The 18,185-nt window shown below is 41.9% G+C and overlaps 1 protein-coding gene across 1 annotated transcript in view; it reads right to left on the reverse strand.

The window, feature by feature from the left end:
* Window positions 1-18,185, reverse strand: part of parp8 (poly (ADP-ribose) polymerase family, member 8) — a 141,116-nt gene that overhangs the window by 19,657 nt on the left and 103,274 nt on the right. The window contains exons 8-14 of the mRNA XM_060907274.1: window positions 11,617-11,677; window positions 7,655-7,745; window positions 6,004-6,070; window positions 5,783-5,911; window positions 2,611-3,136; window positions 2,170-2,223; window positions 1,992-2,087 (exon numbers count right to left, since the gene is read on the reverse strand). Of these exons, the coding sequence (XP_060763257.1) occupies window positions 1,992-2,087; window positions 2,170-2,223; window positions 2,611-3,136; window positions 5,783-5,911; window positions 6,004-6,070; window positions 7,655-7,745; window positions 11,617-11,677 (1,024 nt within the window). The remainder of the gene's footprint in view (window positions 1-1,991; window positions 2,088-2,169; window positions 2,224-2,610; window positions 3,137-5,782; window positions 5,912-6,003; window positions 6,071-7,654; window positions 7,746-11,616; window positions 11,678-18,185) is intronic.

The raw sequence follows: 18,185 nt of genomic DNA on the forward strand, positions 1-18,185 counted from the left end.
CCGTTCAAAAGTTTGGGGTCACTTTGAAATGTCCTTATTTTTGAAAGAAAAGCACTGTTCTTTTCAATGAAGATCACTTTAAACTAATCAGAAATCCACTCTATACATTGCTAATGTGGTAAATGACTATTCTAGCTGCAAATGTCTGGTTTTTGGTGCAATATCTCCATAGGTGTATAGAGGCCCATTTCCAGCAACTCTCACTCCAGTGTTCTAATGGTACAATGTGTTTGCTCATTGCCTCAGAAGGCTAATGGATGATTAGAAAACCCTTGTACAATCATGTTAGCACAGCTGAAAACAGTTGAGCTCTTTAGAGAAGCTATAAAACTGACCTTCCTTTGAGCAGATTGAGTTTCTGGAGAATCACATTTGTGGGGTCGATTAAATGCTCAAAATGGCCAGAAAAATGTCTTGACTATATTTTCTATTCATTTTACAACTTATGGTGGTAAATAAAAGTGTGACTTTTCATGGAAAACACAAAATTGTCTGGGCGACCCCAAACTTTTGAACGGTAGTGTGTATATATATATATATATATATATATATATATATATATATATATATATATATATATATGCATGTGTGTGTGTGTAGGATATCATACGGTTGCACAAAGATATGAAGTTTATTACGAGTGGTGAACATATTCACAAGTGAGTGAAGTGAATGAGTGAAAATATTTTCAACACGAGAAGATAAACTGCATATCTTCGTGCCACTGTGTAATGTTCTTTATATTATATGGACACATCCACAAAAAAAAACATGCAAGTTAATCAAAATAATTTTAATTTTGAACTGGTTCGCCATTTTGACAAAACGCATCTAGTCAGCGAGAAAACATTGGGAGTGACGTCATCAGAGTGAAGATATCGGAAAATATGTCACTCAGATCCACGATGTATTTTGGAGGAAAAATACAAGTTTTTCAACAGGAGAAGATAAACTTCATATCATCAAGCCAACGTGTGATTTTCTTTTTATTATATCGACACATTCACAAACAAAAAGTACCCAAATTTATCAAAACATTTCATCGATTTCCTCACGAGTCACATATAGAGATTTATGTCACGGAAGTAGCTCGTATGAAAAATATGAGTGGTGTATTTCCCAGTAAAACACTTGTGTCCATATATATGCTGAGAAAATGCTCAAATACCATATGATCAGATACCAGTAGTGAAAATGTTACACATTCAAAAGTTTGCATTTCTCTTTCTGAATGTAAAAGAAATATTTAAATAATATTGGCTGGCTTTTTTTCCGTGGTATATCAGATATATTCCATTCAGCTAGACTGACATTGAACGAGTTGAAGACGAGTTCAATATCATGCTAGCTGAATGGAATATATCTGATATACCACAAAAAAAGCCAGCCAATATTATTATTATTATTATTATTGTTATTATTATTATACACTCGCTTTTCCAGTTTTTCGATGTCCGTTGGTATGTTTTTCTCTTGTAAATACGCGTGAAGAATATCTAATGAAGTTTTGGTAGCCTTTCGGGTGTTCAACACGTCTTTCTCTTTCCCACTGAACAAAGAAATGCATTTGTGTATGCGCAGCAGAAAACTTTCTCATTGAATATTTGCATCGGTTCTGGCGTGTGACATCATGTTGTCTTGACAACCATGCAATATCGCAAACCATATTCAACGCTCATTCTCCATTGGGTAGAGTGACGTAATACACGTCGGATAAGCGATATGCTAACAATATTGCATGCTATCAAACCAAATGAATGAAACCCGCTAGAAGGGAATAGAACACATGTTTTTATTCCATCGAAAAAGTGTCCTGTATGTATAATAATTGCTAATAATGTGCATGCTCAGCCTGTGTATTTATAAATGCCAGACCATTTCTTTGTTTATTTAACAACTAGCAACTTTAAAATATTAGTGGGAAACCATAACGACTGGAATCTGGTATCTGTAAAACCCTCTGTTTGTACCATAGTCACATGGACACTCACCCTGAGCATTGGTCCATTTTGAAACACATGAGGTTCATCACAGACCACACAGAATTCATTCAGGACGGGGATCCGCTGCTCTGCGTACTCCATCGTCTGCAATAAAGATTACATCCATTATTTAGACATCTGTTATTTACCAGTAATCTCCTGAAGTGTGTGGTGGGTTAATATTCACCTGGACGAGAAAGCCACGGTCTCTGATTGGTATCGACTTGGCTCCGTTGTTTGGCTATCAACAAAAAATAAAAATAAAAATCATAGAATATTCCAGACACTACTGTAATTCAAACCGATTTTCTTCTAAATTAAAAAGAGAAAAGAGAAAACATTATCTAGTGCACAGAGCGGAAAGCAAAAAAACAAACCCCGCATTCAGTGAAAATGATCCCCATTACAGTAAATTAAACTTGGTATGTTCCAGCTCTGTAATAGCCCTACAATGCATTATCATTTCCATGCTATAATTCGGATAATTCGCCTCATAAAGAGTTTTAGAATAAGTTAAGTCTATCATGTGCATTAGAGCTGAGGAACTAAATGATGCATGCATGCAGCACTGTTGAACACCAGAAATAAAGCATGAGCAGAGCTTCAGAACGCTCTTCACTGAGCTTACCGGTGGTGCAGGAGAGAGTGCCGGGGCCAGGATGCCTATGAGCCCTGAGGTGAGCGAGAGGCGGCGGCTCTCTCCGGATGGCTCCTTGGGCGGTTCGCCTTTGGTCATCTTGGCACTGCTGGAGCAGGACCTGCCGAGGAGCCGCTGGTGGTGCTTGAGACCGTCCAGCTCGTCAGTGCGGTGAAGGAGCCGGTGAGGCTTCAGAACACTACTACTGTCTCCACCTGTGCTACGTTCACACTGTGGCTCACCTGAGCCGGAGCGTGGCAGGAGTCGGTGAGGCCGTGAGATCATGCTCTCTTCAGGCCTTGGCAAGAGCCGTTGAGGTGGTTTGAGGCCAGGCGTCTGCTCTGACAGAGAAGGGCCCAGGAGTTTGCGCGGCTTCCCGGCACAGCCGTCCACTTCAGGCTTCACTGCGCTCGAACATGTACGGCGCAAGAGGCGATGCGATTTGGACACACCATCCTGCTCGTGCTTGAGCTTCTTTTTGTTTTTTGTGCAGCCGGGAGGGGGATAGCTGGGGGACCTCCATTAACGCAGAACAGCAGAGGTATAATTAGAAAATGGAAATCAAAGGGGGAAAAACATTACTGTGTGTGTACAATTCCTCCTAATGTTACTTGCTTTCTGTAATGATGTTTCTTTTAATATCAGACATAAACCATTCTCACTGGGAGAAAAATTTGAGATGAATGGAAATTTTAACAGCTTGACATCATTAGACACATAATATTTTAACACAAGACAGTAGTCGCCATACAAATCAAGACTGCGGATAATAAGAATTCTGACAAATGTGAATGCTAATTTGCAAACTCGATGATTTTTGAACAACGAGCTAAAAAAATTTTCAAATAAGCCAAAGAATATAGATATACACTACCGTTCAAAAGTTTGGGGTCACTTTGAAATTTGCTTATTTTTGAAAGAAAAGCACTGCTCTTTTCAATGAAGATCACTTTAAACTAATCAGAAATCCACTCTATACATTGCTAATGTGGTAAATGACTATTCTAGCTGCAAATGTCTGGTTTTCGGTGCAATATCTCCATAGGTGTATAGAGGCCCATTTCCAGCAACTCTCACTCCAGTGTTCTAATGGTACAATGTGTTTGCTCATTGCCTCAGAAGGCTAATGGATGATTAGAAAACCCTTGTACAATCATGTTAGCACAGCTGAAAACAGTTGAGCTCTTTAGAGAAGCTATAAAACTGACCTTCCTTTGAGCAGATTGAGTTTCTGGAGCATCACATTTGTGGGGTCGATTAAATGCTCAAAATGGCCAGAAAAATGTCTCGACTATATTTTCTATTCATTTTACAACTTATGGTGGTAAATAAAAGTGTGACTTTTCATGGAAAACACAAAATTGTCTGGGTGACCCCAAACTTTTGAACGGTAGTGTATAGATAATAGAGACAGATATCTAGTCTTTCGACGAATCAAGGAATTCCCCTAAAAAGTAGAGTTCAAACGTACTGTGCATGCATTAGGCCCGTACTTATACGGTATACGGAGCAGAAACATGGCCGATGACTAGGAACCTTGAAAACATGGTGAAGAGATGTGATTGCCGGATGCTCCGGCAAATATACATTGGGAAGAGGGAATATCAAGTGACGAAGTGATACAGAGATGTCAAGTGGAAAGCATACGGAATTTAATGAGAAGACAACGTTTGAGATGGTTCGGGCATGTCAAAAGAAAAGAAGAGAGTAGTGTGGTAGAGCAGCAGAAGCTGGAATTGATGGAAGACGCCCCCGAGGAAGGCCCCTGAAAACATGGAAGAAGTGTATAGAGGAAGATCTGAAGGAACTTAACCTCAAAGAAGAGATGGTCTATAACAGACTGAGATGGAGAACGCTCACAGCTCGTCCAACCCCATGAAATATGGGAACAAAAGGACGTTAAACGAAAAAGAAGAAGAAGAATATACCACAGATTATAACATGTTTGGTTTCGCTATGGGGCGGCACGGTGGTGTAGCGGTTAGCGCTGTCGCCTCACAGCAAGAAGGTCCGGGTTCGAGCCCCGTGGCTGGCGAGGGCCTTTCTGTGCAGAGTTTGCATGTTCTCCCCGTGTCCGCGTGGGTTTCCTCCGGGTGCTCCGGTTTCCCCCACAGTCCAAAGACATGCAGGTTAGGTTAACTGGTGGCTCTAAATTGACCGTAGGTGTGAATGTGAGTGTGAATGGTTGTCTGTGGCCAAGTTTACATTAGACTGTATCTGTCTCGTTTTCTTCGCGGATGCACTGTCCGTTTACATTAAACCGCCTGGAAACGCCGGGAAACGGGAATCCGCCAGGGTCCACGTATTCAATCCAGATCGTGTCTGGTCCGGTGCTGTGTAAACATTGAGAATACGCGGATACGCTGTGCTGAGCTCTAGCTGGCGTCGTCATTGGACAACGTCACTGTGACATCCACCTTCCTGATTCGCTGGCGTTGGTCATGTGACGCGACTGCTGAAAAACGGCGCGGACTTCCGCCTTGTATCACCTTTCATTAAAGAGTATAAAAGTATGAAAATACTGCAAATACTGATGCAAATACTGCCCATTGTGTAGTTATGATTGTCTTTAGGCTTGCCATCCTTCCACTTGCAAGTGGTAAGTGACTTGCGCACAGCGGCTCAGTCCCAAATCACTGCTCGTGCGCTTCACTCGCGCGCTCTGTGAGCTGCGCAGGGCCGGAGTGCGCACCCTCCAGAGGGCACTCGCTGTTCAGGGCGGAGTGATTTGGAGCGCAGCCGCTGAGGAGGAAGCGATGAGCCGCACTGACACATTTCAACTTACGTGCCGAATTAGTCATGTGATTAGCGTATCCGTGTATTGGCGTTGCTGTGTGCACGCTAATCGTTTTTAAAAACGTTAATCTGATGATCCGCTGATACGGTCTAATGTAAACCCCACCTGTGTCTATGTGCAGCCCTGTGATGACCTGGCGACTTGTCCAGGGTGTACCCCGCCTTTCGCCCGTAGTCAGCTGGGATAGGCTCCAGCTTGCCTGCGACCCTGTAGGACAGGATAAAGCGGCTAGAGATAATGAGATGAGATGAGATGGTTTCGCTATATTATTTTATTCCTCGAAGCCAACCAGCTGTGGATTGTCAGGTTTCATCCATCAGGAAAATCAATCATTATTGAGAGCTTGTGCAGTAGCGTTGCTCTTACCTGCGGAGAGTTGAGAAGATGTGCAGAGGAGACTTCACCTTCTTATCTGTCTGCTTTTTGCTATGTGGGCAGTTAAGCTTGTCTTTAGTATGATGCTTCCACTGCTGTGTGACAAAGGTCTGCATGATCCTGATAAAAGATTCAAACAGTAGCATGAAGTGCAAACAAATCAGTTTAGAGGCTTGATGAGATCTGAGATAGGATATTTTTTTAAATCATACTTTTTCAGTTGATGTCCCAGGCCGAACCTGTCTTTTGTGGACACTTGAAATACATCAACGGTGGGAACTGGAATAAAACAAAAAAACAATAGCAGACATTTTAATAAGTATTTAGCATTTAGTAAGTTCAAATATTTCTGAACGTGAATGTGACAGACCTGCGGCTGTAGGGAGGATTAGTTTCTACAGGATGTCCCAAAAAATGTACTCACTCTTTAAATTACAAGAAATGCATTGTTTATTGACTTAGAAACAAGATCAACCCCTTGGCTGCCACCCATAATTAATTGTAATGTGCCGGGCATATAGGACAAAAATAGGTTAGGTCAAAATTGGGATATTTTGATAATCTTTCTCTAACTTGTTCAGAACTTTATATTTTTAATATTTGTATAGAAAAATCACAAAAAAACACCGTTGTAGAGTAAAAATAACTTCAGTAATCAAAAACATTAAAAAAAAACGCTCGTCAATGAGAACCTGTCCATAAACATGAATTACTAGTACTTGAAAACACAATGTACACCAAGGGTCCATGTATTCCAAGTGTTCCAAGTCCAAGACATGCTTCATTCCATACGTGCTTCTCTAAAGATTGGCTGATATACATTTTGGTTTCCCTGATTATCATCATCATCATCATCATGATCTTCATCATCATGCCTATCATCACCACCACCTCGATCCCTAGCCCCACCATCACCTCCTCCACCAGCCCCAACAGCAGCAGCATCATTCTCAGTCTCACTATCTCCTCTCATATCGTGTCCTCCACCACGTACATGCACCCTACCACCTCGCCTGCGTGGCCCTCTCCCTCTAGGCATTACTCTTCCATCACCTCTAATTCTAACTCTACCTCTACTTCTCCCAAGGCCTCTAGCTACAGCTTGCCTCCTACCTCTGATGACCAAATCAGGTATGCTCTCCTCACTGCCATCACTAGATGATCCATCAGCACCATTGCTCTGATAATCACTTCCACTGCTCTCATTTCTACTTTCATCCTCATCACTTACTTCCCAATTCTATGTTCTGTGTCTCCTTAAATATTATGTCCCTCACCTCTCCTGCAGTATATCTCTTTCTTGCCATAATTTGCTCCAAAACACACTAAAAGAGCAAAAAAAAGTAAACGTACTGTCAGACAATGACAGGACACCACATGACCAATACAGGGTCATGTGACTGTTTTGCACACCATACCAAAACATATCCAACTGGAAGAATGTTTTAGCCATTGACTGTAATTCATATCTGCCACTGTGAAGTAAAAATAATGTGCCATGTAAGGTACATAAAAGGAGGTGTTTATGACAAGTAGCGTACGTCATAACGCACAACGGTAAAAGATTTCATGACGTACGTGACTCATCCAACGGCACTGAAGGGGTTAAAAGATAAATGCATGTTTACAAATGTTCAAACTGACAACCACCGCATTCCGAACACAGCCAATATCGCAGACCAATGGATTCAATGTGAGAACATTTTTTGGGACACCCTGTATTCGAGCTCACAAACCAGTACAGACTTTGAAAACACAGTCTGCGTAGTTTTAGAAGTGATTCCAACACGTTTACTAAATTTAATATGTAAGAGAGAGAGAGAGAGAGAGAGAGAGTGTGATTGTGTGTGTGTTGACTCTGACCTGGTCCATTCAGATACTGCGTGAGTGAGCAGTGAAGACGTACAATAACAGGTTCGGTCCTGATCACATCCCAGGCAAGGGCAATCTCCTCCTGTGGAACAGTAGTATGTGGAATGGTCATATGAACTCGTACATACAGTGGAGTCCAAAAGTCTGAGACCAGATTGAATTTCTGGGATTTTTTTTTTAATTTAAATTTTGAAATAAGCAGAAGGTTTTAGAATTGTTTAATATTCAAGATTGTGCACTCTTTCTAGGTCCTTACTTAAATGTGTGTGTGAATTAAATAATATATAGATTTCGGCACTGCCTAAAAGTGGCGCTCCCATCTGTTTCTGGGTTGTAGAATTTTCTTATATCATAGCCAGTCTCTTTTGTTTTATTTCTTTACTGGCCACGAGGCGGTGTGTATGACTGGTAATTACTAACACTGACCACTAGGCGGTGTGGATGACTGGTAATTACTAACACTGGCCACTAGGCGGTGTGTATGACTGGTAATTACTAACACTGACCACTAGGCAGTGTGTATGACTGGTAATTACTAACACTGGCCACTAGGCGGCGTGTATGACTGGTAATTACTAACACTGGCCACTAGGCGGCGTGTATGACTGGTAATTACTAACACTGGCCACTAGGCGGCGTGTATGACTGGTAATTACTAACACTGGCCACTAGGCGGCGTGTATGACTGGTAATTACTAACACTGGCCACTAGGCGGTGTGTATGACTGGTAATTACTAACACTGGCCACTAGGCGGCGTGTATGACTGGTAATTACTAACACTGGTAATTACTAACACTGGCCACTAGGCGGTGTGTATGAGTGGTAATTACTAACACTGGCCACTAGGCGGCGTGTATGACTGGTAATTACTAACACTGACCACTAGGCGGCGTGTATGACTGGTAATTATTGACACTGACCACTAGGCGGCGTGTATGACTGGTAATTACTAACACTGACCACTAGGCGGCGTGTATGACTGGTAATTACTAACACTGACCACTAAGCGGCGTGTATGACTGGTAATTACTAACACTGGCCACGAGGTGGCGTGTATGACTGGTAATTACTAACACTGGCCACGAGGCGGCGTATATGACTGGTAATTACTAACACTGGCCACTAGGCGGCGGGTATGACTGTAATTACTAACACTGACCACTAGGCGGTGTGTATGACTGGTAATTACTAACACTGGCCACTAGGCGGTGTGTATGACTGGTAATTACTAACACTGGCCACTAGGCGGTGTGTATGAGTGGTAATTACTAACACTGGCCACTAGGTGGTGTGTATGACTGGTAATTACTAACACTGGCCACTAGGCGGTGTGTATGACTGGTAATTACTAACACTGGCCACGAGGCGGTGTGTATGAGTGGTAATTACTAACACTGGCCACTAGGCGGTGTGTATGACTGGTAATTACTAACACTGGCCACTAGGCGGTGTGTATGAGTGGTAATTACTAACACTGGCCACTAGGCGGTGTGTATGACTGGTAATTACTAACACTGGCCACTAGGCGGTGTGTATGACTGGTAATTACTAACACTGACCACTAGGCGGTGTGGATGACTGGTAATTACTAACACTGGCCACTAGGCGGCGTGTATGACTGGTAATTACTAACACTGGCCACTAGGCGGCGTGTATGACTGGTAATTACTAACACTGACCACTAGGCGGTGTGGATGACTGGTAATTACTAACACTGGCCACTAGGTGGTGTGTATGACTGGTAATTACTAACACTGGCCACTAGGCGGTGTGTATGACTGGTAATTACTAACACTGGCCACTAGGCGGTGTGTATGACTGGTAATTACTAACACTGGCCACTAGGCGGTGTGTATGACTGGTAATTACTAACACTGGCCACTAGGCGGTGTGTATGACTGGTAATTACTAACACTGGCCACTAGGCGGTGTGTATGACTGGTAATTACTAACACTGGCCACTAGGCGGTGTGTATGACTGGTAATTACTAACACTGGCCACTAGGCGGTGTGTATGACTGGTAATTACTAACACTGGCCACTAGGCGGTGTATGACTGGTAATTACTAACACTGGCCACTAGGCGGTGTGTATGACTGGTAATTACTAACACTGGCCACTAGGCGGTGTGTATGACTGGTAATTACTCACACTGGCCACTAGGCGGTGTGTATGACTGGTAATTACTAACACTGGCCACTAGGCGGTGTATGACTGGTAATTACTAACACTGGCCACTAGGCGGTGTGTATGACTGGTAATTACTAACACTGGCCACTAGGCGGTGTATGACTGGTAATTACTAACACTGGCCACTAGGCGGTGTGTATGACTGGTAATTACTAACACTGGCCACTAGGCGGTGTATGACTGGTAATTACTAACACTGGCCACTAGGCGGTGTGTATGACTGGTAATTACTAACACTGACCACTAGGCGGTGTGTATGACTGGTAATTACTCACACTGACCACTAGGCGGTGTGTATGACTGGTAATTACTAACACTGGCCACTAGGCGGTGTATGACTGGTAATTACTAACACTGGCCACTAGGCGGTGTGTATGACTGGTAATTACTAACACTGGCCACTAGGCGGTGTGTATGACTGGTAATTACTAACACTGGCCACTAGGCGATGTGTATGACTGGTGGTACACGGACACGGACAAACCACAAAAAATCGACTCGATGGGTTTACCATTTTTTCTTAGGTATGGTGCTCCGCTGGAGCTCCGCTAATATTGGCTGGCTTTTTTTCGTGGTATATCAGCTATATTCCACTTGTCTTTGACTCGTTCAAAATCATGCTAGCTGAATGGAATATATCTGATATACCACAAAAAAAAAGCCAGCCAATATTATTATTATTATTATTATTATACATACACATTCCTTTTGGGTGTTCGATGCGTCTTTCTCTTCCAAAATTCTCTCAAAATCTTAAGTTTTTAATGAAGCAAACCTGGCGGCCATGTTTGTTAACAAATTGTCACAGTTACTCGCGAGCGCAGAAGTTTTACGTCTCCAACGTGTGACGTCATGTTGCCTCAACAACCGTGCAATATCGTAAACCATATTCAACGCTCATTTTCCACTGGGTAGAGTGACGTAATACACGTAGGCTAAGCGATATGTTAACAATATTGCATGCTATCAAACCAAATGAATGAAACCCGCTAGAAGGGAATAGAACACGTTTTTATTCCATTGAAAGTGTCCTGTATGTATAATAATCACCAATATTCACCTTGCCATCAGCGAATAATTGTTAAATCTTGACCATGTTACCTACTTTACACAAAAGGTCAGATTTTCACTTTCTCTTCTACTGAAGCACGTGATCACACTCTGACGGATTAGATCTAAGTTTTTGCACAAAGCTGTTGAGTCCATGTCAGCTTGAGTGCACACTGACATTAAAGCAAAAAGGAGATGTACCAAATAATAAGAAACTCTGATAGTCATGTCCAATTTCGGCGAGTGGCCTAGTGGTTAGCGTGTCCGCCTCTTAATCAGGAGATCGCGAGTTCTACTCACGGTCGGGTCATACCAAAGACCATCGTAAAAATGGTGCCTTCTGGCAAGGCCCGCTGTGATACAGATGCAAGTGGGGAGTCAAACTCTCGCGGTTACCAGAGGACTAGCCCCCTACTGTAACCCTAACTATGTAATATAGGTGAGAGGCAGAGGGCTACGAAACGGAGATTGGCGCCGCCAAATGTGCCATGAATGGTGCGGGAAGGACTTTGACTGATAGTCATGTAAACATTTTGACGATTCTACTTCTCACTCAAGTTGTTATCAATAATATAACTTGTAATGAAAATTTTGTCTTAAATTAGAAAAGAATGCAAAAAATACAAGCATTTTCACTCGTGCTCTGAGACTTTTGGACCCCACTTTGGATATAAACACTTCTCCATATCAACATAAACATTTAATACTTACATCGAGGAAACTGACATCGATGTGTAGATCAATATCTACATCATCAATTGCACCATATTCCCTAAAAGGACAACAAAAGACATTTAGATTAGATATACAACTCTGGATTATGATTTTTTATAATGTATTCAGAGCTTCTGGGGATTTATTCATTGTTGTTCAATGAACATTATATAAGACCGTTATTAAATCCATCCTTTAAAGTGCTATTTTGCTGATATCTTCTTCCAGCAACATCGACTACCGACTAGATTCGTCTGAAATCATTGACAAAACCATGTAAATCTCATGAGTCACCAATGCTACAGTTGCATTTATGCAGGAGAAGCAGCCACTGCCTTTTGACATTTTATGCCTGAGTCACATTAGAAGATAATCAAGCTGATTTTGAAGGCAGTTATAAAAGGCATCCTGATTTCAGGCTGGGTTAAATGATTGTCTTCCCATATTATGTCATGTGGCGTCAGGTGTGTAAAATCCGATCTTAAAGTGCATATCACGGGTAAATTCAGGAGCAAGATCAATGCAATTCTCCTATTTTATATTAAACTTGGGTCAAATATCTGTAACATTTTGCATTTTGTGCAATTTCTTTTACCTTGCACAATACCAGAAAAATTCAGTTGAAATCAAGCCATTTGAGGTGAATTGGTCCGCCTCTGAAAAAACTTGGCATTTGGATTTCCCGGCAAACATTGATTTTCGTGACGTCGTGTGCGGGACGCCTCCTTCTGAATCCTACGTCAGCGCTGGTTTGTTTATGAGAAAACGACCTGGTGGTTTTCTGCAAATTTCTTCAACGTTATCACGTAATTATTAAAATGGTTAACAGATGTATCGTAGGAGGGTGTAGCAACACCAATCTTGATGGGATTAGTACTCATCATTTCCCAAAAGACCGGACAATGAGAGAGAAATGGGAGCGCTCGGTCTACACAGGCTGTGCACTGAAACCGTGCAAAGCTCGCGCAGCCTGCTGGCGCTTCCGCAGATAACGTCACGAATCTGGCTCCAGACTCCCTTGGGATTTTTCCAGACGTGTTTTGTTATTTTATTTTTTTCTGCTGTAGACAGATGGCCTTGTGCAAAATTACCCTTCTGGATGAGTGTGTAAAGGGACATACTTTTATATTAAAAAAATACAAAATTGGTCCAGAATATGCCCTTTAACCTCTCTGATGCGCTCACAGTTCAGTCATAGCCTCCCCAATAAACATGCTCAATATTTACAGTTCAGCAATATTTGGTGTTTTAATCTGCCCAAATTTTATCATGTTGATGACTGAAGGTAAATTCAGGAAAAAAAAAAATCTGGGTCATCTCTCATTACATCGGAGATCTTTCACGCTTTCATTATTGTTTAGGATTGTAAATCTTGTAGCAATACACAAAATGTGAGAGCACACCAAACGCAAAGCCACCATGTTACTTTGGCAATGGTTAAACCAACATCCATCATGCAGAATTCATGAGAAAACGACCTGGTGGTTTTCTGCAAATTTCTTCAACGTTATCGCGTAATTATTAAAATGGTTAACAGATGTATCGTAGGAGGATGTAGCAACACCAATCTTGATGGGATTAGTACTCATCGTTTCCCAAAAGACCGGACAATGAGAGAGAAATGGGAGCGCTTGGTCTACACAGGCTGTGCACTGAAACCATGCAAAGCTCGCGCAGCCTGCTGGCGCTTCCGCAGGTAACGTCACGAATCTGGCTCCAGACTCCCTTGGGATTTTTCCAGACGTGTTTTGTTATTTTATTTTTTTCTGCTGTAGACAGATGGCCTTGTGCAAAATTACCCTTCTGGATGAGTGTGTAAAGGGACATACTATTATATAAAAAAAATACAAAATTGGTCTAGAATATGCCCTTTAACCTCTCTGATGCGCTCACAGTTCAGTCATAGCCTCCCCAATAAACATGCTCAATATTTACAGTTCAGCAATGTTTGGTGTTTTAATCTGCCCAAATTTTATCATGTTGATGACTGAAGGTCAATTCAGGAAAAAAAAAAATCTGGGTCATCTCTCATTACATCGGAGATCTTTCACGCTTTCATTATTGTTTAGGATTGTAAATCTTGTAGTAATACACAAAATGTGAGAGCACACCAAACGCAAAGCCACCATGTTACTTTGGCAATGGTTAAACCAACATCCATCATGCAGAATTCATGAGAAAACGACCTGGTGGTTTTCTGCAAATTTCTTCAACGTTATCGCGTAATTATTAAAATGGTTAACAGATGTATCGTAGGAGGGTGTAGCAACACCAATCTTGATGGGATTAGTACGCATCGTTTCCCAAAAGACCGGACAATGAGAGAGAAACGGGAGCGCTTGGTCTACACAGGCTGTGCATTGAAACCGTGCAAAGCTCGCGCAGCCTGCTGGCGCTTCCGCAGGTAACGTCACGAATCTGGCTCCAGACTCGCTTGGGATTTTTCCAGATGCGTTTTGTTATTTTATTTTTTTCTGCTGTAGACAGATGGCCTTGTGCAAAATTACCCTTCTGAATGAGTGTGTAAAGGGACATACTTTCATATAAAAAAAACCCGAAATTGGTCCAGATTATGCCCTTTAACCTCTCTGATGCGCTCACAGTTCAGTCATAGCCTCCCCAATAAACATGCTCAATATTTACAGTTCAGCAATGTTTGGTGTTTTAATCTGCCCAAATTTTATCATGTTGATGACTGAAGGTCAATTCAGGAAAAAAAAAATCTGGGTCATCTCTCATTACATCGGAGATCTTTCACGCTTTCATTATTGTTTAGGATTGTAAATCTTGTAGCAATACACAAAATGTGAGAGCACACCAAACGCAAAGCCACCATGTTACTTTGGCAATCTTTGGCAATGGTTAAACCAACATCCATCATGCAGAATTGAAAACAACTGAACCTCGAACAGAAGTACAGATTTGCAAAGTCCAGCTTGCCCGCGACCCTGTAGAACAGGATAAAGAGGCTAGAGATAATGAGACGAGATGAGATGTTCAAAGGTTTAATACCAGTAATTTGTGAAGAATTGCCACAGCAGAATGTTCTGCAAAAACAAAAAAGAAAAGGAAAGACTATGTCCATGACCTACAGCTCTGAACTACTGATCAAGATTTAATAGACTCTCTGGCTTTAAGGCCAACAGATACTCAGAAAGAGCAGTCATTTGGGACAAACCTTCCTCTTCTGTTAACTGAGGCTCAAGACACAATTACTTGAACTTCGGTTCTATTACAGGAGCTATTAGCAACACATTACATTCACTGGAGACAGACCAGCAGGAATATATCACCACTTTTCAGACTTGGGTTGAATATTTTTGGCAGCAGACCACTGTAAACATAAGTGAAAATGGTATTTCTACAGTCTTCATTACAGAATATTAAAGGTCATAGCTATTACAGCTGTTTTCATAAAGCTCAACCTTTTCTGAACCTCTCTGGAACGATATGGCCACCTAATTTCCCTGAAATGGAGAAATGGATCAAAATGAAAATGTCAGAAAACAAACATCCACGAAATTTAAAAAATATGGAGCAGATTCTTACAAGATAATCGACAAACAAAGTTATCAGGTTATCAGTAGACGTTCCAGTCCAAGTGCATCTTATGAACCACTAGATAGAAGTCGATGCCAACGGCGTCGATGGGGATGCCTCCGCCCGGTAGACTACACGCCTTATAAAGTTGTGATTTGGGGATGGACATTTGACCTCACAGTAATCTTGAGCTGGTGAAATTACTTGTATCTGCCTTGGAGACATTGTGTTCACAAGGTTTTCGGACAGACATTTGACCTCACAGTGACCTTGACCTTAGACCTTTTGATCTCAAAATCTAATCAGTTCATGTTTGTCCCAAAGCGCACGAATGGTGAAAGTTTGGTGAAATTCCTTTCATCAGCCTTTGAGATATCGCGTTCACAAGGTTTCGGGACGGACGCACGCGGACAGACATTTGACCTCACAGTGACCTTGACCTTAGACCTTTTGATCTCAAAATCTAATCAGTTTATCTTTGTCCCCAAATGCACAAATGGTGAAAGTTTCGTGAAATTCCTTTCATCTGCCTTGGAGATATTGTGTTCACAAGGTTTGCGGACAGACATTTGGCCTCACAGTGACCTTGACCTTAAACCTTTTGATCTCAAAATCTAATCAGTTCATGTTTGTCCCAAAGCGCACGAATGGTGAAAGTTTGGTGAAATTCCTTTCATTAGCCTTTGAGATATCACATTCACAAGGTTTCGGGACGGACGCACGCACGGACAGATGGACAACCCGAAAACATAACGCCTCCTGCACCTTACGGTGGCGGAGGCATAACAAAAAAGACCTAAAATTGGTGACAGGAAAAGAAGACATTTTCGTTCCTCTTCTCAGTGTTGGTTTGGAAAACAGGTCACTGTGGTGCACATGTATTTCTGATGTATGGACATTATCAGCTCTACAGTATAATCCCCTATTCCCTCTCCCAATCTTTGCAATATATCTTACATTATTCTTGCTTGCAAAGAAATATCAAAAATGTACCTAATTTATTTATTGACTTAATCCATGTGATTATGAGAGTTATATGTCCAGACCTGATGATGAATCATCTTGTTGACCCTGATCGTTCTACTCCAGTACTGTCATCTGACCTACCCTGACCACAACTCTCAGCTGACTTTCAGCACTTTTTCAATAAAAACAGTTCTCAATGTCCATTTGTCTTTTAGGCATGCTTTCAAAATGAAAAAAAAAAAAGAAATAGAAAAAAAAGATGATCTTAAAAGTTATTTTGTGGTCAGTCACAAATACTGTTTATCCCCATACTACACAAAAAATAATTAATAAATAAATTACTTATATACATATATTTATATGCATCATGGTGGTGTAGTGGTTAGCACTGTCGCCTCACAGCAAGAAGGTTCTGGGTTCGAGCACAGTGGCTGACTGAGGCCTTTCTGTGTGGAGTTTGCATGTTCTCGCCGTATCTGTGTGGGTTTCCTCCGGGTGCTCCGGTTTCCCCCACAGTCCAAAGACATGCAGGTTAGGTTAACTGGTGACTCTAAATTGACCGTAGGTGTGAATGTGAGTGTGAATGGTTGTCTATGTGTCAGCCCTGTGATGACCTGGCGACTTGTCCAGGGTGTACCCCGCCTTTCGCCCGTAGTCAGCTGGGATAGGCTCCAGCTTGCCTGCAACCCTGCCCAAGATAAACGGCTACAGATAATGGATGGATGAGTGTGTGTGTGTGTGTGTGTGTGTGTGTGTGTGTGTGTGTGTGTGTGTGTGTGTGTGAGATGTATTGGAAAACCCATGCTAATATAATGTAGGCCACATGACACTACATATGTACAACCCTGATTCCAAAAAAGTTGGGACAAAGTACAAATTGTAAATAAAAATGGACTGCAATAATTTACAAATCTCAAAAACTGATATTGTATTCACAATAGAATATAGACAACATATCAAATGTTGAAAGTGAGACATTTTGAAATTTCATGCCAAATATTGGCTCATTTGAAATTTCATGACAGCAACACATCTCAAAAAAGTTGGGACAGGGGCAATAAGAGGCTGGAAAAGTTAAAGGTACAAAAAAGGAACAGCTGGAGACCAAATTGCAACTCATTAGGTCAATTGGCAATAGGTCATTAACATGACTGGGTATAAAAAGAGCATCTTGGAGTGGCAGCGGCTCTCAGAAGTAAAGATGGGAAGAGGATCACCAATCCCCCTAATTCTGCACCGACAAATAGTGGAGCAATATCAGAAAGGAGTTCGACAGTGTAAAATTGCAAAGAGTTTGAACATATCATCATCTACAGTGCATAATATCATCAAAAGATTCAGAGAATCTGGAAGAATCTCTGTGCGTAAGGGTCAAGGCCGGAAAACCATACTGGGTGCCCGTGATCTTCGGGCCCTTAGACGGCACTGCATCACATACAGGCATGCTTCTGTATTGGAAATCACAAAATGGGCTCAGGAATATTTCCAGAGAACATTATCTGTGAACACAATTCACCGTGCCGTCCGCCGTCGCCAGCTAAAACTCTATAGTTCAAAGAAGAAGCCGTATCTAAACATGATCCAGAAGCGCAGACGTCTTCTCTGGGCCAAGGCTCATTTAAAATGGACTGTGGCAAAGTGGAAAACTGTTCTGTGGTCAGACGAATCAAAATTTGAAGTTCTTTATGGAAATCAGGGACGCCGTGTCATTCGGACTAAAGAGGAGAAGGACGACCCAAGTTGTTATCAGCGCTCAGTTCAGAAGCCTGCATCTCTGATGGTATGGGGTTGCATTAGTGCGTGTGGCATGGGCAGCTTACACATCTGGAAAGACACCGTCAATGCTGAAAGGTATATCCAGGTTCTAGAGCAACATATGCTCCCATCCAGACGACGTCTCTTTCAGGGAAGACCTTGCATTTTCCAACATGACAATGCCAAACCACATACTGCATCAATTATAGCATCATGGCTGCGTAGAAGAAGGGTCCGGGTACTGAACTGGCCAGCCTGCAGTCCAGATCTTTCACCCATAGAAAACATTTGGCGCATCATAAAAC

Source organism: Neoarius graeffei, chromosome 24, assembly GCF_027579695.1.
Source record: "Neoarius graeffei isolate fNeoGra1 chromosome 24, fNeoGra1.pri, whole genome shotgun sequence".
NCBI classification, from domain to species: Eukaryota; Metazoa; Chordata; class Actinopteri; order Siluriformes; family Ariidae; genus Neoarius; species Neoarius graeffei.